This window comes from Poecile atricapillus, chromosome 1, assembly GCF_030490865.1.
Source record: "Poecile atricapillus isolate bPoeAtr1 chromosome 1, bPoeAtr1.hap1, whole genome shotgun sequence".
Classification (NCBI taxonomy): Eukaryota; Metazoa; Chordata; class Aves; order Passeriformes; family Paridae; genus Poecile; species Poecile atricapillus.
The window spans coordinates 8,031,730-8,057,313 of record NC_081249.1 but is presented as its reverse complement, the minus strand read 5'-3'; the positions used below and the strand labels follow the sequence as shown (position 1 = coordinate 8,057,313).

Here is a 25,584-nt window from a genome sequence, read left to right as displayed (position 1 = left end):
AGAGCCTGTCCCATGCTCCAGAGCATCCCCTCCACCTGCCACGGGGGCTGCACCCACCTATCCCAATGCCCCCAGCACCGGGACCCCCACAGCCCCCACCTCCCACCAAACAGGGGCTCTGAACGCTCCTGCTGATCAGCCCAAAGGCAAAAAATCCATCCAGAATGGATGCTCTTTACCCTGCACATGCTCAAGCCCGTAAGAAAGGGCTGTGCAAAATTATACTCCGGAGGTACGAATTTTCCCTCAAAACCAGACCACCCTGCCAGGCAAATTAGCAGACGGATATAGGTAGCAGAAGCAGCTGCTGTATTCAGCACCACTTTTAGCATGCAGTTACCATTTAAAATAGACTTTGCAACTCAAAATAAAAGATGTTTCATCTATTTTTGTAAAAAGGAAAGGCTTGTCCTAGGGAAGAATACCTACTACTGGACAAAAAAGCTAATTTTGTCAGGCAATTCTGTGTTAAGAGGCTATAAGAAGAATGTCATTAACCACAAAATGTAACCATAAAGACCATAAAACTCTACATTGTTAATTAATTAAATGCCTCATTAACTTTTTTTAACATGATTTATTCAATTTACAAAAAAATTAGCCACCACTGCCAAATACAGGAACATGTGGTGCCACAAACACACTTTTGGTTTCACAAGCATTTCTCGCTAAGGCTTGGGGAAGGCTGTGAGAGTGCCACAGGGCAATTTAATGCCTGTTCAGGTGCTCTATTTAAACCAGCATTCTGAAAATCATTCACAGTTAATCCAGAGTCAAACTAGAACATAACCAGACACCTCCACTCTGCTGCTTGCAGTTTCTTAGCCAAACTGCAAAAAAGCAATGTCCAAGTATGCACTTATGCACATATGCATGGTCCATCCTCATAGGCTGCCCTTCTTATGTACTCCTTTTCCAGGGGAAGAGGTCCAGAGCATCCCCCAGGCCCCAAGGAGCTCTATTCCCCCACACACCAAGGGGAACACAGCCCTTGGGTCAGGCATTATTCGCTGAGCCTTCACATTTCCCCCAGCATCACACCAAATCCCTCAAGTGATGTCCACTCCTGGGCAGGATGCAGGAGCCCTATGGGAGCTGTGCAGGGACAGGATGGTGCTCTGGAGATTCTGCTCCTGTAGCAGTGGCAGTGGGAACTCTCCATGCCTGGATAAGCCCTGCCCTCACATGTGTCTAAAAGCCCTGCCCTCACATGTGTCTAAACTCCGTATCACACATCCCGCTAATTTCACTGCCTGCCTTCCCAGGAAGGATTTAATAATAAACTGATGAGGGAACTTTCCTAGTCCACTGTCATGGTTTCACCCCAGCCAAGCCTCAGACAGCCAACTCACTCACTCCCCCACCAGCAGGACCAGAGGGAGAATCAGAGAATCACAGGGGTCAAAGGTGGAAAACTTGTGGGCTGAGATAAAGACAGTTTAATAGGGAAAGCAAAAGCCATGCACACAAGCAAAGCAAAACAAGGAATTCATTCACTGCTTCCCATGGCTGGGCAGGGGTTCAGCCATCTCCAGGAGAGCAGGGCCCCATCCCACTTATCAGTGACTTGGGGAGAAAAACAACATCACTCCAAACATCCCCCCTTCCATCCCCAGCTTTATACACTGAGCCGTGGTGTCAGATGGTCTGGAATATCCCTTTGGACAGGCTGGGTCAGCTGTCCTGGCTGTGTCTCCTCACCAGTGTGGCAGTAGGAAAAGCAGGAAAGGCCTTGGTTCTGTGTAAGCCCTGCTCAGCAGTAACAAAAACATCCCCATATTATCATCACCGTGTTCAGCACAAATCCAAAACACTGCCCCATACCAGCCACTGGGAAGAAAATTAACCCTACCCCAGCCAAAACCAGCACATCCAAAAAGCAACATGCAGCAGAAAGACAGCCAGTGTTTCCTCTCACATCAAATTCATTACACAAGCCTTTTGTAATTTTTCTCCCAAAAAGACTCTACACTCCCTGTAATTCCCTCTTCACAAAAAGTAAATTACAGTTTTAAGACTACCATTATCTCAAGTCATTTGTTTCAAATGGGGAAAGCAGAATGGATTCGAGAGCGGCCATACACTGGGATGGGTTGGTAACATCCTGCTGAAGCACGGCCTGCCACAGAAGCCTAGGAAGGGAAAGGCAAAGCTTCCCACCAGCTTCATCAGGGATTTCCAGGGCTGAAGACCATTTGCTGCACTGTCTTTAAGTAGCCTTGCTGGCTGCAGCCCTGCAATTTATCTGACCAGACACAAGCCACACTTGTCCTTCGACACTTCACACTCGCGTCAGCTTTACACACAAAGTCGTATCCGCTCGCCTCCTGCTTCCTGCGCTGCTCTGGGGCACATCTGCCACTGAGAGGAGGTCATAGGCTCGTGGCCTCGCAGCATCTGGGCTCCCCATGGGTCCAGGAGCGATACACAGAGCTTGCCAGCACCTCTGTGTGCTGAAGGGTTTGGAGTGGGATCTCTGCACAGCCTCAGGGCATCCCTGCTGCAAAGGCAGGCAGGCTGCCAAGGGCAGGCACGAGCTCATCCGGTCTCAGGGCCATACAGCATTCCTGCCAGGGCTTGGTGGTGCCCTGCGGTGCCAGCCGCTTCCAGCTCCAGTCCTGAATCAGCACTCGGCTCCCTCTGTGGCCCTGACGATGCAAACTCCTGCCTCCCCTGTCTCCGAGCTGGCACAGGGCCACCGGGCTGCCATCGCAGCAGCCAGGGAAGCCCCTGTGTCCCCACCAGAGGCTGCTGCCCTGCTAACAGGGGTGGCAGAAAACTGACCTGGGTACTTGCCACAGGTCACAGATCAGTGTAATACCTTGACTCATCCAGATTTTTCTTCCTTTTTTTTTTTTTTTTTTAATAATTTTTTTACTTCTTGGCCATTCTCATTCTTTGTGCAGAGAGAGGAAATTCAGCTCTCTACTAACTCCAGTAGTCTCATGGTACCCAGGAAAACCCCTCAGCTATGGAGCTTCCAAGGATGATCAAACTATCACAGCTCAAACAGAGCTCCAACAGGGTGGCACAGACACCCACCCCTCTGAGCCTTGAAAAACACAGACAACATCGGATTCTGGCAGCACTTTGGGTGCATGGACTGGGCTCTTTCCATGCCCTGCATTCTATCAGCAACAGAACCAACTGCTGCACTGCCAACACCACCTGAACAATCCAGTCAAACAAGCTGAATATTAAAGCCTATTAAAAATATGGCATTCACTTGACTTTTGGGTGAATTCAAGTCAGAAAATGAAAATCCCCAACCAGCTGACAACAGGAAGGCATGATGGCACACAAGCTTACCCATACCTTGGTGAGCCTGGATGTTTCCCCAGCTTTCTGCAACCAGCCAATCTGAGCCCTGGGCCTCTGCTTGAGCAAGACATCAGCCCATCACCAAGTTTGGGAGCTGCTCCCATTGAGCTGTGCTCAGCAGAGGTGCTGGGCACAGAAAGCCAAGTGCCCAAGCATACTCACCCTGACAGACCCCGTGCAGGAAGAAGATACACACCAAGAGCTTGGAGCACATGCTACAGCACATTGTGATTTTGCACCCACAGAAAATCAAACCATTTCAATCAGAGAATACCGTAGCAATGTTGTAACAACCACCTCTCCCAGCTAGAGATGAAGTGCCCTGGGTTAGAAGAAGCCTTTGTCTAAGGTAAACAAAACCTTTCCAATAAACCCTGCTTTCCAGAGCGGGACAAGGTCTTGCTCCACACAAAGCTCTTTCCAGCTATACAAAGGGCATTTCAAGGTTTCAGCAAATCCCCAAGGCTGGGCAGGCCCCACCTGGACCTGGGCTGATGCCACCTTCCCACGTGGGGCTCAAGCCCAGCTGCAAGGTCCAAGCAGCCCTCTCAGCAGCACAGCAAACCCTGCAGCCATGCCCAGCCATCACTCCCTGCAATGAAACACTGCTGCACCAGATCTGAAATCGAGCAACAACGACGCTCATACCTACATGCCCATATTTCCCCAATAAAAGTGTGCTTCAAAACGGCACAGCTAAGGGATTCATCGGTTTCTGATTTTTGTAGCAACAGGGGGCCCCTTTCATTAGTCAACATTGTTCCAGCTACACCAAGCAGCTCCAGACGCTGAGTATAAAGCATGCAGAGTGCTCCTATGAAGCGTCTGATCATGCAAGAGGACACTCCAAGTGCTACATCCTGTGTCACATACCAGATACTCCTTGGAGAGAAGAACAAAAATAAAACCCTTCTCCTAAACTACACGCTCTTCACAAACAACAAAAGCAGAAAACACACAGCTCATTAAAGATCACCATAAAGATTACTTAGGAAAAAAGAAAAAAAAAAAAAAAAAAAAAAAAAAAAGACATTCGTTCTGTTTGCAGATGGTTTAGATTTGAAGGGAAGTGAGGGTTCCCAATAAAACTTTACCCTTTGCTCATTCCCAGGGGATGGTGCTCACCCCACATCCCTGCCAGCAGACCCAGCAGTGGTGTGGAGTCATTCCCACAGCAACCTGCCTCCAAACCCCACACACCACGGAAGGGAAAGCAGAAGGGGAATGGGGGCTACAAGTTTCAACGACCCAACCGAAAGCTGCTAAATCGCAGGATTTCCCACCTATAAAACCGGGAAGAGGATTTTAACTTTTGACATTTCAAAAGAAAAAACAACAAAAAAAAACAAAACAACAAAACCATCATCCCCTAGGGTGTGGAGGGAGCCTCACCTCATAGCCCAGGCGTGCCGCCCGCTGCAGCAGCGTCTCCCCCGCGTTCTTGTTGACGATCAGGCGCCGCGCTTCGGGCGGCATCGGCCGGCTGGGGGTGGTCTCCGGCGGGGGGCTGGCGATGGGCAGCTGTGCAGGCTGCGGGACCGGGAGCAGCGAGGGCGTCTGCTGCAGGCGCTCGTACGGCTTCTGCTCGTACGGCTTGGCTGGAGAGGAGTCGCAGTCTGAAGTCGGCTCCGGTCGCTTCCTGACTTTCCTCGTTACCGTTACCTGTCAAAACCATTACGGTGAGGGGGTTTTTAATCTTTGTTTGCACGGCACAGTGATGGGACTGTATTTTGTCAGCAAGGAATTACACTTTTCTACTCATGTTTAATTTTTAAAGGAAGACCAGCTACAGCTTTTTAAACACAAGATGCTTCACCTCTGCAACACTGCCTTCAACTAAGGTTACGAAAAGCAAACACAAAATGTGCAAAGCATCCACAGACAAATCTGAACGCAATCCCCGCTACCCCGCATGCACGACAGTGCGTTAGTTTTAAGCAAGCTGGCTCTGCCTTCTCTGAGGCCAGTGGACAATTAAGTCTAAATAAAGATACCTTATCTTCAGCATTTTCGATATCTGTGGTGTCATCCCCTGTCAGAGATGACCTCCTTCTCCTCTCCTGCAGTGCCAAGTGTTTTGTTTTACACTGACGTTTCCCTGATGGCTTCTCACACTCGCTGTATTTCGGCAGCAGGGATGCATGTTGGAAATCCTCCTCTTCGTCTGTGTACAGCCCATCTGTCTTCCGGCTTTCTTTAATTTTCTGCTGTTTGGCAGCCAACCTCGAGGCTGGAGTACAGCTTGGCTGAGCCTGCCTTTTGCTGTTTGCATTGGTGGATGAAAGGCTCTTCATGTGCGGAGACACCGGGAATACGGGCAAGCCTAAATGGGAAGGAAAGGCATTACACATCGCATGGTGCGTTAAACGGAAAATGCATTGCTAGCACTTAACACAAGCTCCTCGGCTGCTTAAGAGATCTACAATTACATTTTCAAATCATTAATATTTTAAGCGTTCCACATCCAAACTGTAAATAGCATCTCCCCCGTTGAAGCTAACACTTCTCGGGCTCTAATAAAAATCCCTGAATGAAGTGCCCCGCGCAGGTGCCGGGCAGCGCCAGGGCCCTGGGGACGCGTGCCAGGCCAGCTTGGCAGTGCCACAGCCCGACCACCACGGGCAGAGTGGAACAGCTGCAGGGAAAAACTCGCCTCCTTACCCAGGACTGCCTGATCTGAAGGGGAACCAACTCCTCCAGCAGCCTGGGCCCAGCCCGGCTCCTCTCAGTGGGGTGCAAGTGCAGACACAGGGATGGCCAGGGAAGAGGGGACAGGAAGAAAGGTGGGAGCATGGATCAGATTTTAATGGGACAGCACAGGTGGGCATGTTGAGCTTAGCCCCAAGACAGCCATAAGACAGGGAACACCTCTTCAGCAGCATTTAGACTTCAAAAACAAACCAAGAGAAGAAAGACTACTCAAGGAGCCATCCCTACAGAAGCTCTGTGCAAGCTCTCCATCAGAAAGCACAGGGACTTTGCAGGAAAAGCAATCAGATGTTTTTCTCCCCAAGAACTCCATTCAGAAATGAGTCTTTCTGGGACATTGGGACAGTAAGGCCAGTGCTCTGCTGCCTGTGGCAGGATACTGGCAGGGCTGGGTTTTCTTTGGGGGTTAGCTCCAACAAGCTGGATCCCACAATCTGGGCCACATGCAAAAAGCATGGTTAGTTTTGGGGTTTTTTTCAGAGTGCAAGCAGGCTTACAACAAAACAAGGACAGATAAGTTGACTTTTTATAGTCTGAATTTCCCTTGGGAGGAGAATTGAGGTGACCTCAGAACCAACTCCTCTGCAGAAAAATTAAAGGTTGCCGGAAAGGAAGGGACATTTCAGCCAAACAATACCACACCACCAAGGGAAGGTGTGTAAAAAACTTTAAGAACTTGGAAGAGGCTCCCTTGCTCTGAGAAGTCTCTGAAGTGATGCTACTTTCAGAACAGAAGAGATGACAGGAGGAAATAAGCAGGTGTTCAGGGGAGAGATACCCTTACTTAGAGAGATTCGGTCCAGAACCAGTTGGTAAAACAGAAAATAAAATCTAGAATCCTCTTGGTGGGCAGTTTCACACTTTAGTCTTCCTTTAAATAGATCTGTGAAAGCAACTCACAGAAGGCTTTCTAGATTAAGGATGAAAACAGAAATCCCTCAGTTCTTTTGAGCCACTTTCTAGAAAAAGACACATACCACGGCTTGCCAAGCAGATGTCAGGGAATTTATGGGACACATGATGTGCAGATTGTTCAGCAAAAATCATATAAGTTTTTCAGGCTTTGCAAAACTGAAGGAAGGCATCTAGTCGTAGGCTGAGCCTATGGATGCAAGGCTGTCTTTCCAGCTCTGTAGACAGCACGAAGTAAGGAGTGTTTCATCTTCACATTCCCAACTAACCTAATTGAGTAGCATCTGAAAAGCCCAATTCCAATACAGAAGTACCATCATTACCTACTTAATCACTTACTAAAGAAAAAAATAAAAGATGGAAAAGATGGAAAGCAACAGTGAGGAGCTCTGGTGAGTGCAAATGGAACAAAACAGCTGCATGCAGAAAAACTGCAATAGAATGAAAAACTCACAGGTCTGGAGAAGGACAGAAATACTGAAAGGATGGAGGGAAAAAAACCACAGGAAGCTTATCTCAAAGAACTGCAGGCTTTCCCATGCAGAGATGCCAAGGCATTGAAAGGAGAAGTTTAATCACCACAAAAAATGTGTACTCCTGATGTGGAGTGTGCCTGCAAACTCCACATCAACTCTGTGCTTCACTCTGACCCTCCACAGTGGTGACAGCAGGCACCAGACTAAACGTGCACCGGAGCTAAGAGATGGAGAGTAGCTGTGCTCTGCACCCAGGAGCTTCAGGATCAGTAACACTGCAAGATGCCAGCACTACACAGAAAAAGCCAAGCATCAGCCTGAGAAAGGCAAGACAACAGGAGCAGAAAAGCAGCAAGTGATTAATCCCAGAATCCCACCCCATCTTTCTGACCACGTGAAGAGAGAAGAAAAACAAGAGTGAGCAGGAATATACCTAAATATCCATGGAAAAAAAAAAAAAGAAAACCCAAACCAAAAACCCCAGGCCTCTGACTGATGTGGGTTGTGGCAAGTCTGACTCAGAGCAGGACCTGTTTCCCTCCCCGCAGGAGCGGGCTGCTGGAGAGGTCCGCGCGGAAAAGCAGCTGCTGCCGCGTCACCTGAATGCTCGCTTGTTCAGCTCCCACCCCAGCAGCTGCCTCCTCCTGCCTGCCAAGCCCGCGGCCACCACACTGCCTGCAGCCCGAGGCAGCTCCAAGGGGCTGGCACAGGCTTCCCAGTGGCTGAGATCCTCCCGGCTCCTCTCCTCGGGGCTTTTGCTTCCGCGCTGTTTGGGCTTTCTCCTTGCACCGGGTGAGCGGCTGCAGCTCCCGGGGGAGCATCACTGCACCGCCAGCAGCACGGGGTTATTGCTCAGCTGGGACCCCAGCACAGGTTGTGGCCTCTGCCTTGGTCACAGGGCTGGGCAAGCAGTGTGATGCCCTGAGGAGGCAGTATCCCCATGTTCATGGATCTGCTGCACCCCGGAGACCCAGGATCACAGAACCATAAAATGGTCTAGGGTTTGAAAGGAGATCATCCCTTAAAGATTATCCAGTTCTAAACCGCCTGCCATGGGCAGGGACACATTCCACTAGACCAGGTCGTTATGTCCTTGTCAAAAGTCCCTCTCCAGCCCTCTTTCAGGTTTTAGGAGGTGCCTAAAAGGTCTCCCCAGAGCCTTCTCTTCTCCAGGCTGAACAATCCTAACACCCCCTTCCCCTCAGCCTGTCTTCATAGCAGAGGTGATCCAGCCCCTTGATCTTTTTCATGGTCCCCTCTGGGTTCACTCCAGCAGATCCACATTCTTCCCATGTTGGGAGCCCAACAGCTGGACACAGATTTGCAGGTGGGGGTCTCACAGGAGCAGAGCAGAGACAGAATCACCTCCCTCGACCTGCTGCTCACACTTTTTGGATAAACTGGGGTAACAAGCCCTGAAGTCAGAAATCTCCACATTCCCAGAGATTTGCAGGCAGGAGCGGCAAATCATCCTGCTAGTGTTAGACTGAGGCTTCAGAGGCACAGAGGCAACCCCCACGTCCTGTTACAGCCTGCTCCTTGGGATACAACCAGCTGCCCAGCAGCAGAGACTGCCACAACTGCAGGCAGTGCTTGAGCACAGAGAACAGCTGTTCTCAGCCCCAAGCTAAAAAAAAAAGGCTACAAGTTACAGTGTAAATTCTTATATTGCTTAAGAAAAGTCTGAAGACTAGTCCTGAGCAAGACAGACAAGCTGGAAGTCTCCGTCCCCTTAAGACTGTCATGCAGAGGATGCTCTGTCACACAGTGGGGAAAAATGTCCTCATCCCAGTCAATTAAGAACAAGGAGATTCAAAAGTTTACACTTCAACAGGGCTGGAGAAGCACCAGCAAAATTATCTGAATGATATTCAGTGTCTTTGTTACAACGCTTTGTAACAGCGGGGCACAATTTAGTCAAGTTTATGGTTTTATAGCAGCTTCCTAACCCAAGAGTTTTTTCATATCCACAGGGCAACTGGACCTGAACGCCTTTGGGAATGGTACATAAATTGGGATCCACCTCTTTTTCTTTCCTGAAGCCATGAGCCTGTCACTGCCACAGGAGGCATTGCAGGGGAAAGTGAGAGCATCCTTACACAATACAGCTTCTTGTTAGTGACCCTCGTTTAATCTCTACAAGGTATCTCTCTCTCAAAGTACAAAGGTGAGGGGCACGGGTGTCTGAGCCGATACCATGCTCGCCAAGGCAGCACATAAAGCAAGGAAGTAAGAGTCAAAGCCCCGTTTAAACCAAGTTTTGATCTCTTCCTCCACAAATTCTTTTGGAGAACCTTCCCCATCAATAAGCATCAAACTTCGGGGGTTTCTGCCCTTAGAAAATCGTACCAAGGAGAAGGACAGATAAGGAGCTCCAGGACCAAAGGGAAGCTGATACTTTTGCCTTGACTGTTTCACAGACACTACCAAGGAAAATCCTCACTGGCACAGGATGATCTGGACTCCGTGCCTTCTACGGTGTGGGACAAGAGGATCCACTCTTCTCTTGCTTCTCTCTTTTAAGGGGATCTCAGCTAAACTACAAGTTAGGCCAGCTGGAATGTGAATGTCTTCCAGTCGATGAAGCTCCCAGGTTTGTGAAGGAGGAAGGAGCCCAAATGCTATACATGGAGCTCCTGCTTCCAGAAATAGTCTTTCCTCAAAAACAAGCGGAGGGCTTGGAGAGGTAAGAGCAGGAAAAGAGAAAGAGAAAAGGGGATTTGCCATGTGGACTGTTTGATTCCATTCCCCATCAGTTCTCCAGCCAAGCTACAGCAGCAAAATGTTGTGGGGAAGGAGAAAAACATCGCAGAAAATGTGCCCGGGGCTGAGGACAGTGAGGACAGGAGACTGACCTGTCCATCCCAATGAAAATTTGGTGGATTGTATCCACGGGCTCTCCCCCAGGATAGGGAAACAACAGAAGTGGGAGGGAGGATGGGGAAAGGAGGAAGTGGAGTGATGGAGTGAGGGGGAAAGAAGAAGCCAAAAACAAGTCAAGGAAAGCTGATACACTTTGAGGAAGCAATCCCTCAGGAGAGAGGTTCTGGAAGACCTCTGCCAAGGGGCCGGGAAGTGGGGTGAAAGGAGTTTACAGGATGTGCTCAGAACCAGGAAAGCATCCTTGTCAGGAGGACAATGAGCTTTGCTCTTGAGCATATGGCCTGGGAAAGGCAGGGGAAGCCAGCAGTGCTGAGGGTGCTGGAGGCGTTGGGTTCCCGAGATCAAGAGCTGCTATAGCTGTGCTGACGCTATTTCAGAAGCTCACAGCCCCTCCAACCCTATGTGTGGTTAAACATTAAACACCCTCATACCAACTAGCAGCCCATTTGCTCCCTCTCTCACCCAAAAGCATGCCCACATTCTGTGCCCTCCCCAGATCTCCTCTAGAGTTATAGACTTCATCTTCACATCATCTACGAAAATATTTAAAGCCAAAACACACACGCACACACACACAAACACATAGTTACACACACATACACAAACACGTTTTCTTGTCTGACAAATATCAGCTACAGTAAAATTCTTAAAGAAGAGGTGTCAGTCCTTATAAAAGTGGACATCTACAGAAATATATATAATTCAAAAAAAAACAAGAAAGAAGAAAAAACTCTCAACAATTCCTTAACATCGGTGGCAGCATGCGTCACTGTAAATGCTAAAGCCAGCTGGTTTCCCTAGTAGTCTCTGCATACCTTGTTCATTGTCACTTGTTTTGAGGGACTCTTCAGACCAACTTCTATTGCTTTTGGCCTCTGACCTTTTCTTGGTGTGCCTTTCTTCTGTGAAGTCTTTGACCTTTGCAGTGGCCTCTGGCTGAACAGCCTCAGCTAAATCTTTCCTGCTTTGCCGGCCCAACTTGCCGGACGGGGATCTCTCTGGTGACACCTGCTGCTCCCATAGTTCCCTAAGATGCTGCAGGTGACGCTGCTTTTTGGGATGGAGCCCTGTTAATTCAATGCACACCTTCAGGTTGGTCACCTCATTACAATTGGGCTCTTCTAAGTGGTTAGAGGAATTGTTTGTCATTTCCCTCTCAGGCCAGTCATCTAATGGAAAAATAACTAAAAATTAATCAAAAAGCCCCCTCAACTTAAAACAAAAGCTACATTTCACTTTCGGGGCATATAGTCTCAGCTTTACCACCACACTATGCATTTTAAAGCTTCGCTCATTAAGGGTTACATGCACTACAGTAACTTGCACTGCTGTGGCTACAGTGTCCAATGACTAGTGCTTTATCCTTACATACCAAGTTTGGTTTTTTTATATATACATATATATATACACATATATATACATACATATATATACATATATATAATTTAAAAGTGAAATGACAGTGCTCACATTAGTAACTAGCAAGTTCAAAAATGGAAACACATTAAGCCAAAGGGACGTTCCTTTCACAAGACATTCCTTGAGAGAGACCAAAGCAAAATGCTGTCTTACCTTTGGAGTTCTTCTTCTTTTTTGCTTTTGATACAACTTCGTCCTGCAGTTCATCCACAAAGCTCTCATTTTGGCTGCCATCATTTTGCACTCTCTCACCAGAGTGTTTACGTTTCCTGTCCAGACGTGGACATGAATGTTGGCCAAAATCTTCTGTTGGCTGGTCTTCTGCCTTTTCATATACAGAATGTCTCTCTAAATAACATTTCTCATTTGAGAGATCTTTTTCCTCTGGAGTTTCAAGAAAGTGACCTCGGTTGTTTTCTGTACTAGTAAAGTTACCTAAAAATAAAAAATAAACAAACACCACAAGACCTAATAAATATGACACAATTCATTGTGAGAAGGCTTTGCTCTCTGATCTCTTCAATGTCATCTCCCTCACGACTTACAGCTCATGAGGCATGCAAATAAACACAAAACTGTACTTGGGAACAAGTCTCCTCTGCCCAGCCTAAGGCTGCAGTTTTCTCAATAGTTAAGCACAAAACCCCCAAATGCACACTACTTTGTGTTGTTTTTACATTAATTTAAGAAGCACAATATTCACTATACTCGTATCCATAGAAACATCACAATATGCTTTTTTAAATAAAGAAACATCTTTAGATACTGAAAGCGCAAACCCTTTTCAGAAAGCAACCTCACCCCCCCTAAACTGGCAAGTAACAATCCAGTTCAAAAATACCTTCTGATGACAACCAAGTATTAGTCCTCCCTTAATTCCTAATCTTTCACTAACTTCTCCCATCAAATTGCAGAGTCTGACTTAAAGGCAGTCATCCCTTCCTCTGGAGATATAAATGGGATACAGAACATGCACACACGGACACAGAAATACCACTAAGAATAGCTGTGATATTTTGCAAAAAGCACTACTTGAATCCAAGGTTATAAAAAGGCTTCCTCACTTCAAGTAACCAACCAGTCACTGTACCTCACATGATCTCTTTCACCTCCTTTTAAAACAGACCTCACTTTTTTCAAGGAGTATTTCCAGCAATAGCTAGAGGGTGAGCTCTGAAAAGCTTACTAGAAACTAGTCAGACAAATTAGCCACAAAAACACCCAGGCTGCCTCGCCTGCACTAACTTCAGCTTCCCTCCAATACTGTTTGCCCAAATTCAGAGACAGTCTATGCAATTTTAAATGGATGCTTGATTTAAAATTACACTTAATCACCATCTTGAATAATGTTATTTTCTTGGGTTTAACCAAACTAGCAAAGGCAAGGTTAGGCAGAGATGCAGTACAGACTTCAACACAGATAATCAGCTCCTATTTACAATTCCCACAAACAAGCTGGGGTTCCCACGTGCTTTAGCCCTCCTGGCTGACCAATACTCCACACCTCTGCTGCTGCTTGGCAAACTGTATGTTCCATCCTACCTCCCCCTGGTTCACTGTCCCTTTTCCTCTTCCCCCTTCCTGCTCTTCCCTCTTTCTCCCACTTCCCTTCCTGCAAACACATTTGCTGGTTTCCTACCTGGACTCCTGACAGCCTCCTGCGGATCCTCTCTCCCTTTTACTCAGTTTACTCCCTTTTACTGCCCTGTCCCAGCCTGGCCTTCAGCTTCTGCTCTTCCCCCTCATCAGGGCTGACACTGCTCCCCTGCAGCCCCTTCTCCACTCCTGTGTCCTCCAACACCCACCTCTGGCAGTGTCTGGAGGCAGCCCAACTCTACCCCACCTTATCTTGACAGCTCCTTCCTACAGCTCTGCCAACCCCTCCTGGTTTCACCACCCTCCTTGAAATACCTGTTGTCAGTAATGGAAGGCTGGGGGGTGGTGAGGGGAAACCTCCCTATAGAGTTTTCTCTTCACCACAACCTGGAAATGGCTCCAAGTAGCACCAAAGGCTCTGGAAATGTTTGTGGGCACCAAAAGACACCCCAGCATAATTTTTACACTGCTTGGGAAGCTGCCTGCAGGGCTGCTTGTGAAACAGCACAAGATATCAGCCAAGAAAAATCAAAACAAAAGCTGATTTTCTGCAGGCTAGCGGGACGCTCGAGCTGCTCCGCTGTTTGGCGATGCTCCTCTCCACAAGGCCGTCTGGCCAACACATGCTCCTTCCAAGACTTTAAAATGCACTTTGTCACACTTCTTCCAGCCAACAACGCTGAGATGTTCCAGAGAACAGGTATCTCAGCTTACTGTGACCGTGCCTCTAAATCACAGGGTCCCCCCAGACCGGAATGAATCTGCCAGCGCCCTGTGCTCGCACATCTGGCACGAGGACGCCGCCCCACAGCTGTACCCTATAACCACACCAGAAGCACCAGCAGTCCTGTTTCACACAGCATAAAAGCAGCTGGCCCAGCCACGTTTTAAGTATCACAATAGAAATAAATGCTTCTATCAGATTTCATTTTACATTTTTAATGCAGTCTGCTATTTTCCTCCTTTCATAAGGAAACATTATACTTCTGTGGTCATTTTCCCTGAAGAGATCAGGTAAGGGCACTCTCAGCCACACTCCTGCTTAGAGCCTCTCATCTCCAGCAGCACCAACAGCTACACGCCATGGTTCATGCTGAGAGTCACCACACTGGGATAGCTGTCCTGCTCCTAACACTGTCTGGCCTGAGAAAAGGCAGGCACATCCTGACCAATTCCCAGAGAAGCTCTTGCAGGGTCAAAGGAAGTAGCAGGCTGTAGGGAGAGGGGGATGATGGTCTTAATCTTTACGGCTTGCAGGAAACAGCAAGCTAATTCCAGCTTGCCACCACTAAAAGCAACCTGCTGCAGATTAATTCCTCCTCTATCTGCAAGAGGACTTGGCACAGGGATGCCGAGCGCCGCTCGCTCAGAATGTGCTGAAAAATAAAGAGGGGAGAACCCTCGCTAACAGCTTGTCACTGTCATCGTTCCTCTGGGGCTCCACATGCTGGGAGGAACAGCACACACCTACTGAGCTTCATCCAAAATTCAGCCCTCGCTGCCAGCAGCTCCGTGACACCTCGGCCTCCGCGGCCGGTCACACCCGGGAGGGACCCTCAGGGGAGCAGAGCTCCATCTCCACATGTGCAGCGCCAGAAATCCCTCTCAAGGACCGCCCGCTGCACACGCGGCTCTGAAATCCCGCTCGCTGCAGCTAAAACCATCGGGGAAGCGGCATCTCCGCACACTAATCCCGGTTGTGTAATCACCCTGCATCGAGGCAGGAGCGCAGCCCCAGAGCAGCCAGGGAGCCATAGCCGGGGAGCCACAGCCTCAGAGCAGCCAGGGAGCCACAGCCTCAGAGCAGCCAGGGAGCCACAGCCAGGGAACCACAGCCAGGGAGCCACAGCCCTGGCACAGCCAGAGAGCCACAGCCCTGGCACAGCCAGAGAGCCACAGCCAGGGAGCCACAGCCCTGGCACAGCCAGAGAGCCACAGCCAGGGAACCACAGCCAGGGAGCCACAGGCCTGGCACAGCCAGAGAGCCACAGCCAGAGATCCACAGCCCTGGCACAGCCAGAGAGCCACAGCCGGAGAGCCACAGCCCCAGAGCAGCCAGGGAGCCACATCCAGGGAGCCACAGCTGGGAACCCACGCAAGACGCGTCCTTGCCTGGGCGCTGCGGTGCTCCCGCCTCTCCCGCAGCTGGATTTTCAGTACCAAAGAACAAAGGTCAGCCACTGCTGGGGACACAGCACAGCCCACGGGCTGTCGGGCTCTCCCTGCTGCCTGCACGGACACGTCGCAAGCCCAGAGGCTCTTCCCCCGGCACAGCTGCGGCCGCCCCACGGAGCGCAGGCTCTATTAATATTTTACCACCGGATTCCACTCTGTCCTCAAACTGTTTTGCAAGCGACCGGGATCAGACGCAATGTCTCCCCAAATTAAGATATAAATGTCAACAAGCACAGCAACATAAGCATAACGTGCGTGCCCAACAAGGATGAGGAGAACTTATCTGCTTTTGTTCCCACCACCCTCCTCCCATGCCATGTATCTACAACATCCTTTTCTCTGCCTGAGGAAGAAAACAACAACAAAATACTTGGGAGTTCTCATATAATCATTATTCAAACAGTGGTGAGGTAGCCAGAAACACAGGATAAATGCTGAGTTCTCATAGCAACACACCTCTATGAGTAAGGAGATTAAACTCTTAAATGTGTTGCTTCCTCAAGCCTCCAGTATTTGCCAGTCTCACACCAGCTGTGACAACCAGCACCAACAATTCAAACCATTTCTCACTGTCCTACCAATGTAGAAACAAGGAAGAATTAAGAAGATTCTTTCTTCACAGCTGGTTTCTGTCTGAAGCAGTATCAGTGCACAGGTTACAATCTCACAAGAAACAGTTACAGACACAAGCAAACACCCTACCCAAAAAACTTTCTTTCATTTTTCCATCTTCCTGTTGCTGTCAACTGCTGTCAATGAGACCAGATCCTCCCATGCAATGCAAACAAGGAAACACATCTTAGTGTTTAAGCTGCAGATTCTTTTGTTCAAATAACATGGCAGCTAAAAACAGCCTTTCCTCTTCCCTGGAGCAACCTCTCATTGCGCTCACTTATATGCAAGGCACCCTTTATTCATCCAGGAACAGTAATGACTATCTAAATGCTTTGGTTTAAACCCAGTGTTCAGCACGGAGACCACAACAACAGTAAGAGATTCCCTAAGACATCCTCAGAATTCAATTCTGAGTATCCCATGGGGCAGAGAGAACCCAGGTGATTTCACTTTTTCCTCCTCTGCTTCGGAGCTTTCCACATTTGCTGCATTCTGCCCAAGCCTGCCACACTGCACAAACAAGCAATCACCACTCTCAGTGCACAGCTCTCTTCTATTTTTTTTCCCTTTTTTTTTTTTTTTTTTCCTCCACTATGTCCTGTGGCAGGAAGGTAATAACTGACCAGGGCAAAGGACATGTTTACTGCTTCCATCTTTCATTTGTTCCAGTGTACACACAGCCTAGTAAGAAAGAAGAAAAGCAGGGCATCACCATGCAAAGGGACACTGGCACCTCACTACAAGGCTAAGATCAATTGTGCAATGTGTTTTGGCACATTGAACCATTTACCTTCACACGTACCAACTGCTTTAACTTTTTCCTCATGATCTCATGCCTTAAGATCAGGCTTCTATAATATACTGAGATAATTTTGTCCAGCTAAGGCTTAAACAGGCAATGTCTTCCATCCTAAAAAATTAAATAAACAGGCAAAGTCATGCTCCCCAGTCAAGAAATTCAGTTTGCAGAATTCATTCAATCTTTCACACTCAGGTATGATTTTCAGAACCTCTAGAAGAGCTTTCTTACGAACATGCGATCATCACATGCCCATATTGATGCATGTGTCCATGCCAATAGCTTAAATCACTTGATCTCTGAACAATTCTATGACTCATGACATATGCATCCCATAATTTATCATGTTTGTGCTATGAAAATGCACTGGAGCAGCATTGCCTCAGCAACATTTACAAGTCACCTTGGCAACAAAGCAGCTTTGCGGCTGCTCTCAGATGCCCGCTCTCAGATGCCCAGCAAAACCTGGACAAGACGGGAGAAAACTGAAGCACTTCTACTTTACTACTCAGCTTTAGTTGCTCATTAATTAGCTAACATGGATACCTGCCTTAAATTGAGCCTTAAAAAATATAAAAAGGGCTAAACAAAACAAAAGCCCGCCTCTTTTACCCTTCTCTGGAAGGCTCGATGCTTAAACTTAAAGTACAGCAAAGCCACACACTGCCAAGTCCAAGGAAAAGTTTAAGGAACTGGATATTGTGCCTTCGTGTGCTTCCAAAAAAGTCTATACATGTGCAATAGAGCCAGGAAAAACAGCAAACCCTAAGACAAGCTGAAAAAAAAGCAGTTTCCATCCCATCAAATGCCTCTGTAAGCATCACCTGCCTGTGTTATTTAGCCTTTTGTTGCACTGGTAGGTTTAGAGGAGCCAAGGGGGCAGGCAGCTGCCAGGGCCCCGGCCGGCTCTGGCGCTCCATGCCAAGCACGGCTGCCACCGCGCCGAGGCGGCAGCAGGGGAGCCCCGGGAGCTGGCTCCGTGCCACAGTCACACTTTTGGATGCAGTTTCCCTCCTCCCCGCTGACACCAGGCAGGTGAAGCGCTGGCAGTGGGGGCAGAACAGCTCGCCAGTTTCACTCCTCAATTCCCTCCTCGCACAGGTAAAGACACGGCTGTTTCACTTTCGAGCTAGCGCCAGACGAACGTGAAACAGAGGGAAAAAACTTTTGATGCAGCAAGATCGCTTGCAGGAGGCAGAAAGGAAACAGAAAAGGCTGCAAACCATCAGCTCATTCCCGTTCAAACACACCAAGAGCGCGGTCAGAAATTGGAGGCAAAGGGAAAGCAAAAGATAAGCAGCCCTTGCTCTCACCGAAGGGGAAGAGGAGGGAGAGCTCATCAGCTCTTTGCCAGTCACTCAGTGAGAGATGCATTGAGGCTGCTGGTGGCTCAAGCCCCAACAGAGAGCCCAAGCCACCACAGTAGAAGCATTCAAGAGGTGTGAAGCTCAGCTTCCTGATTTATCAGCTGCTATCCCGAGGGGCAGGAGGTGAACCACCACGATAAAAAACTTTTACTGAGACCTGAATCTGTACTGGTAAGTATTTGCTGCTGCCCAGGCGGGCGTACAAAAAAGGAGCTCCCTCAGCAGAACAGATCCATGCTTTTAGGAGTTTAGACACTTGGCCAAAATCTGAAATAGCCTGTTAAGTCAGAGCTAATTAGTGGAGGAGAGGAATGAACTAACACAAGACTGAACATACTTTCCCTGCTTCCAACAGTTATTTAACAGTCTCAAACAAATTTCAGCCAGCAGATTCAAGTGCCAGAGATCTCACTAAATGGTGAATTTACAGACAAACCAAATCATCAGCCTTTTGCAAGGATGGTGGGAGGGGTTTCAGCATACAATTATGCTCTAGCACTCATGCTCTCCTCCATAGCCCCCGGCCACCCTCCACAGGCAGCCCCATGTCCCTGAGCAAGCCTACCTTCCCTCCCTCTGTTAACCCCCTGTGCCCCCCACTCAACTCCACAGCCCATCATCCCCCCGCCTTTGCTGAACCCTCTTTGCAGCCAGAACAAGCCAGCAGGCCTGCTGCTGCCGCTGCTCTTCTAGCTTTCCTAGAAATTTCCACACTCAGGCTGGAATTTAACAGAGGACATCACCTCTGAGGAGCAAAGGAGGCTGTGATGGGGACAGCCAGGGCAGCAGCCTGCCCAGCTCTCAGCTTTACCACAGGGACTGCAAAGGCAGCTGTGCCTTCCTCCCCGCAGCTACCTCGATAAAGTCTGGAGAAGGAAAAGGCTGCCCAGATTCCAGAGGCTCAGTCTCCCTCTCCCCAACCCTGCCACCCTCTCCATATCCACAGTTAAAACTTCCCCTTGCTATTTTGTCACACCAATTTTTGTTGAGGCTGTCATTTCAGCGATAGCAATGCCACAGTAACTTGAATTTAGGTGAGTAACAGAGCAAGTATGATTGACCAGCATGCCCTCTGCCAAAAGCATTAACCAAAGACCAGAACAATAATTCAAAGTTATTAAATTGCCTGAATGAAATTTTCTACTAGCCCTACTCATGAATCTCCACCTACCAAAGAGCACACTTAACCACTGAGTTACACAGCCGTGCACACACACACACACACACAGAGTGCAGTCTGCAGTACAATTCCTCTTGTTTTGCAATGCCTTCAGCACAGATCTCTTTTTTTCTGAGTTGTTCAAAACAAAGTAGCAACAGAAGGAACTGATCCATTCCTTAAATACCCAGATGAAACAAAGGTGGAAACTGGCAGAAGCCATATGCTCACCAAGCGTGCAAACCAAGAACTGATCTTTCTTGCATGCAGCAAAAAAATCCCCTAATACCATTTATTTATTTTTAAGTTTATCTCACTTTTAGGATGTTGCATTTTCCATAGTCCTTTGACACCCTGTAACAGCCTAGAGGGAACAGACAGCCCCACGGGGATTTTCACAGACTCTGCCTGCAAGAACCTGGGCCTCACACACCTCTCAGCCACTACACAGGCAAAGTAGCTTCTTATCATTTGGAGTTATTACTGCCAGCTTTTATGGATAAGCCAGCCTAGCAGATCACATCCTTCCCCACTTCCCTTCACATTTCTGTCCTCCATCCTTGCTTTGAACACTGCAACACTGGCATATCTCAGTGCTACTGCAACTTCAGGAAGCTGAACTCCGTGTTTTCCTCTCTTCCCCCATATCCTTTCTATATTTAAAATACAACCTTGGACCTTTGCTTTCACTGGCTGTTGTAATACCCCATCAGTTAAAAAGAGGATCTTTCCAAGGCAGTAACTTAGTGACAGACAGTTAACTATCTCCTGAAAAGCAGGTGCAATGGCAACCAGAAACTTGCAAGCCCCAAAACAAGCGCAGGGGGTACCAGCCGTGACAACTCAGCACCTGCAGAGGATGAGGTCAGTGACTTTCACCAGCAACACGGTGAGAACACCAAGATTTGCTTGCTTTGCTGCAAGCTGCCATGGCAAAGAGACACATACACGCTTCAGAAAGCCATCTAAATTCGCTTACATCTGTCATTGTCATTTTGGTCAGCAATGGCATCTTCCAGAGCAACAGACTTTGGCTTCTTTTCACTGTTTCCTTTCAAGTTTTCCCAGTCTGCCTGGCTGAATCTGCAGACCTCTGAGTCTTTGGTAGCTGTTTGGCCTTCTCTCTCTTTCATCTCCAACTCTGAGAAGCGCATCATTGCACGCTAGAAAGAGAATTGATATAAAAAAAAAGTCTTGCAATAAAAACAACTTCATTTACCTTACCTTATATGAAAGCATTTCCAAAGAAAAATTGACTCAAAACCAGGGTTTCAGATAGACAGCTAAGGGTAGGATTTTAACACACCTGACTTGTAAAACAGTGTTATAGCATCTTATAAGCAAACAGCCACACAATTCTTTCATATGTAAGTGTATATATATATATATATATATATATACACATGCATATATATATGTATATATATATAAAATATATTATAAAATGCATATTATATATAAAACAAAAACATTCCATTTTGGAGGTAAAAGGAGACAAAAACAAAAAGAAATAAAAAAAAACAAAATAAAAAAAAACAACACAAAACCGTACAATGAATAAAAGACGACCATGGCCCACAAACTTCCCTTTGTGTATTTGGAAATGAAATTTAACTCAAAGGTTTATGTAAGAGTCTAGTAATAAAAATTTGAAGAACTGACCTCACAGTAAGCAGCAGGTAGACATAAAATACTGTCCTCTTGTAATCCTTCCATCTATGTAATTAAAATGGGCACTCAATGGATCATTTAGATAATTTCATCCATTTTTATAAGCATAAACCAATTCTTTTCTTAACAATGCAAAACAATTTGGCTTAACTCATCCCTTCATTAAAAGTAAAACACCCTAAGAATATTCCTACACAGTATCTGTCTATCATCCCTTAGCATCAACCTCAATACCACTCCTACTCTTCCCTACGCGCTCGCTTGGCACCAACGTTGCCTGAGACCCGCTAATGCATGGCTGGAACTCCTCACCATCCAATGGCATGTTTGGCATACTAATCACAACTTCTGGGTATGCTGTGCTAGCTGGCACTACAGGCCAGCTCAGAAATTACAGCCAGCGCCAAGGTAACATGCATGCCTGTCCGACTCCCCTCGAAACTGCACAAACATTGCATTAACGTGCATTAACATTTGTATCAGATCTTAGTAAAAGCCCTTTAAATCTTGCTAGCCCATACATACCTATAAGCCACACATACTATTCTTTACATCGCCTCACTCTCATTAACAAACTTATTTTGCTATTTAAAACCATTTATGGCCAGTACGCCCCAACAAAAAAAATTTTTTCTGGTCTCCCCACCTGTGTCGCTTTTCTCAACTTTAAAAACTCAACTGTGACTTGCAACAGAGAAATAACGAGAAAAAGCGCGGCGGTCGTTGGACCGCGCGGACTCACCTGCAACGCCCGCTGCTCCCGGCTGAGCTGGCTGGAGTCGGCGTAGAGTTCAGTCGTCACACACTTGAATCGGTCACCTACATAACCGGCAGAGTTTGCGATCCTCTTGGCCAATTTTGACGGCTTGGGTTTCAGTATTTTGCCATCGGCAGACTCCGCCTCGTCGGCTCCGTCTTTGGTATAGGTCTGGCTGGCATCGATGCTTGGCGGCGCGGTCCCCATGCAGAATGGCTTCGCGTCCTCCTGCACCTTGCCAAAAGCCAGAGCTGGAGCATCGCTCTCGTGCGCGCTTTCCAAGAAAACAGGAGAAGGCTGGACTGCCACTCTCTCTTTAGGCTGGCTCACAGATAGATCTTCCTTCCTTAAGCCGAACACTGATGAACTCTGGGATTGCTTGAAATTATAAGTTTCGTGAACATCATTATTTCTTCCAAACTCCTCTCTCATTACAATAAAATCTCTGTGCTGAGACGCCTGCTCTACCTTGTGCTTTGTAGGGTCATTAGTCTGATTACTGCTTTCTGTAGCAAAGCTGGCTTTTGTTATATTTGCTTCGCTCTTAGCCTCTTGCTCGTCTCGCAGAAGATCCGGGAAGAGGTGTTTGTCGCTTTTTGCAGAGTTTTTACTATGGCCAGAGCTCTGGTGCAATTTCGCACTCTTGTCACTGGGCATTTCGAAATGCATCTTCCCACCGCTCTCCAAGAGCTCTGGCAATCGGCCCCGCAGAGCTGGGTCATCGTAGCGGACCCTCTCATGAGACCGTGACCTCCGTTCTGTCTTCTCCTCCTTATTGATCTCCAAAGCTGAATGCTGCAGCAGCATGGGGTGCACCATCCCCACCCCCAGCGCATCCTGGTAGGTCATGAACTCCCCTCTCCCCGCTGGCAGGCTGTAAGGGAGGCCAGGTTTGGGAGCCAGGTGGGTGGGGTAGAGGCTGCCGTTGGGCAGCAAGACAGGATGAGGGTAGACATGTCCTTTCCCATGGAGGGTGAGAGGGCTGATGGCAATCCCCTCCGGCACTGGATACGGGAGGTAGCTTCTGGGGTAGGGCAGAGGCGGGGAGCGAAATGCCTCGTTGGGTGGCAGGAAGATGGGGCTGGAGGCCAGGGCAGTCTCGGTCGCCTTGAAATTGGCTTCCTGACCACAGGACTTGGCCACCTTGCTGCTGTGTTTCGCAGGGGTGGCGACAGGCTGCCCGACGTGCTGTATAACCGAGGCGGTGCTCTCCGCAGAGCTCCGGGCCGTCTTGGCGCAATCCACGTTGGCATTGGGAGCTGGTGACGCCGACGCTGGCCGCCCCCCCGCTGACACTGTCCCTGAAACGCTGCCGACCACTGCCTCTGTGCCACCCATCCTGGGGCAGGAGGAACTCCGTGGCTGTGGCATAACCCAGTCCAGTGCCTTGTTTTTCAGCTGGACATTCTTCCCAGCCTCCTCACTGGGGCTGGGACCAGGAACGATCCAGGAGGATGGCGCCGTGCTGATAATTTCGGGCCTGTAGATGGGGCAGCTGTTCCCAGGAGAAATGGTTTCTTTCTGAACCATGTCACTGCCTGGCAAATGTGTCCCCGCTCCTGCCCTTCCATGCACCAGCACCGTTGGCATGATTTTCTTACCGTGATCTGACTTGCCAGCAGCTTCTGCATCAACCACTTTTGCTGACAAGTCCAGCGGTTTGTCGGTGACGTCTTTGGTCGGGGTCTGCTTTTCCAGGAGTGGGGGAGATCTGCTGTCCTTCCGGTCATGGCCAGCTTTCCGTGCATGGGGGGCCGATGGCAGGGGTGCCTCCCCAGCATCACTGCCTTTGGGAAGCTTCCCGTTGGAGAGGCGAGCAGGTGGAAATTCACTGCCGATGTTGACGTAGGGCTTTGGGAGCGTAACAGCAGAGGAGGGAGAGGTGGTGATCCTGGGGAAATGTTTGTGGAAATCAGCGTAGGCATCTCCGACCTGGGCGGGCAGGGGGAGGCGGGGAGACGGCCGGGGCGAGTGCGGCAGCAGGAGCGCGGGATCTGCTGGCAAGTTGGCAGGGGCTGGCTTGGCGGTGGGGACCCGGGGCTGCTTGCTGCTCTGGATGTGGGGGTAGGCATGCGTGTCAACAGGATTGCCTGGGCTCACGCCCATCTTCCACGACAAGCTCTTATCCGGACAGTGCACCAAAGGTGGGATTGCTGGTGAAGCTGAAGCGGTCGAGAGCCTCATGGGCGACGCCAGCGACGAAGGGATGTGAGGGGCGACGTAGTGGGAGGGAGGCAGGTATAAAAAACGTTCACCGTTCGTACATACGGGCGAGTAAGCCAGGTGCTGCGGTAAGCTGTAGGTGGACTGCTGAGGTAGCAATGCCTTGTACATGTTCAAAGAATACTTATTTGGTGAGTCAAGGAAAGGGTATATGGTGGGCGTTGCGCCCTCCATGTAGGGGTTCACCCAGGGGAGCCTTAGGTAACTAGCACCATTGACACCGAGGGGACTCTGCCTGTCACCCGCAGCTCGGTCCAAACCCAGTGTCTCCCCTGTCGGGACAGAGTTTTTTTGTATTCCAGGTGGTGTTTTGTATATAGCGCTGAAGCCGTTCGGGGCTTTTCCAGAGACAGTTGCACTTTCCACCGCGTCGGGAGGATTAGACTTAAACTGTATCTCTGGATTTCTTTCAGGAGTAAATCCCAGGCTGGCTATCGAAGCCGTAGCATCCCGCGATTTCTCTGAGCCAAGTCCGCATAAGCTGGAATAGACAATGCTGCTCGGGACTCTGAGTCCTTCTCGCATGAGCCCAGACCTGTCCATACTCAGAGCTGCAAGACTGTCGATGCGATGTGCTGTAGTTGCATCCACCTTTACAGAACAAGAAGCATGTTACTTTCACACCTCACTAACATGACTACCATTCAAGCTACAGATAGATCAGCATTTTGGACGAGAAACAGTAACTGCAAACATGCTGTTTGTTGTGAAAATGTACAGAGGCTGATTACACTGGAAAATGGGAGAACAGGAACCTAGGGAGCAATATGTATAACATCACAAACATCAACACCAATCTTTCCAAATCCAAAACTCAAACAGCCAGGAACAAAGGTGTGAGGACGCAAGCAGCCAGGAGTGGCCCAGAGACAATGCTCAGAGGCACTGCCCCAGTACAACCACTGGCTCTTCAGCCCCAGCCCACCCAGAGCAAGAGGATGTGGGCTGTGGCGTGGAGACCAGAAGGAGAAGGATGGAGTGTCTCTCCTCATCCTCCTCTTCCTCTTCCTCCAAGACCTCTCTGTCCACTGCAGCTCTGCTCTGGGGCTCACCACCACCACATGATTCATGGGGCAAGGCATCTGAGGATGCAGCATGAAGAAATGTTCACTGTCTAATTTCCTTCCCACTTGCTGTTCCCCATGTAGACTCAGAGAAAAAAATCCCACCAACTTTGCTGGAACATTGATGTTCGTAATGTTTACATGAACTATTTTTGTTACACATGCTGGTATTCTGCATGGCATTATTCAGAACAGCAAAACTAAGAATCTGACATCATACAACAACCCATATCACAAAGCATCAAGAGATTAATGAGATAAAGAAAGCCCCAACTTCACTGTTTCACAGAAACAACCTGAATGTGCCCAAGCCCACTAAGGCTGCATCAGGAAGGTGTTTTAATCATTTCTCCAAATGGATCACGTAATAACAGCCAGGGGCAGGACTCGCAGTGGGGAGGACAGGCATGGACTCATCTGCAGCATGAAGCTTGTAAC

The 25,584-nt window shown here is 48.6% G+C and overlaps 1 protein-coding gene across 7 annotated transcripts in view; it reads right to left on the bottom strand.

Annotated features, from left to right (window-relative positions):
* The window catches only part of BCOR (BCL6 corepressor), an 81,986-nt gene that overhangs the window by 12,097 nt on the left and 44,305 nt on the right, over window positions 1-25,584 (bottom strand). For 3 of the 7 annotated variants that reach the window (XM_058831376.1, XM_058831387.1, XM_058831368.1), the window contains exons 4-10: window positions 21,845-24,673; window positions 21,094-21,147; window positions 20,411-20,594; window positions 11,874-12,155; window positions 11,117-11,470; window positions 5,316-5,644; window positions 4,714-4,983 (exon numbers count right to left, since the gene is read on the bottom strand). In XM_058831376.1, coding sequence (XP_058687359.1) covers window positions 4,714-4,983; window positions 5,316-5,644; window positions 11,117-11,470; window positions 11,874-12,155; window positions 20,411-20,594; window positions 21,094-21,147; window positions 21,845-24,673 — 4,302 coding nt within the window. The remainder of the gene's footprint in view (window positions 1-4,713; window positions 4,984-5,315; window positions 5,645-11,116; window positions 11,471-11,873; window positions 12,156-20,410; window positions 20,595-21,093; window positions 21,148-21,844; window positions 24,674-25,584) is intronic. The other 4 variants (XM_058831406.1, XM_058831415.1, XM_058831397.1 and 1 more) reach the window with 4 other exon arrangements.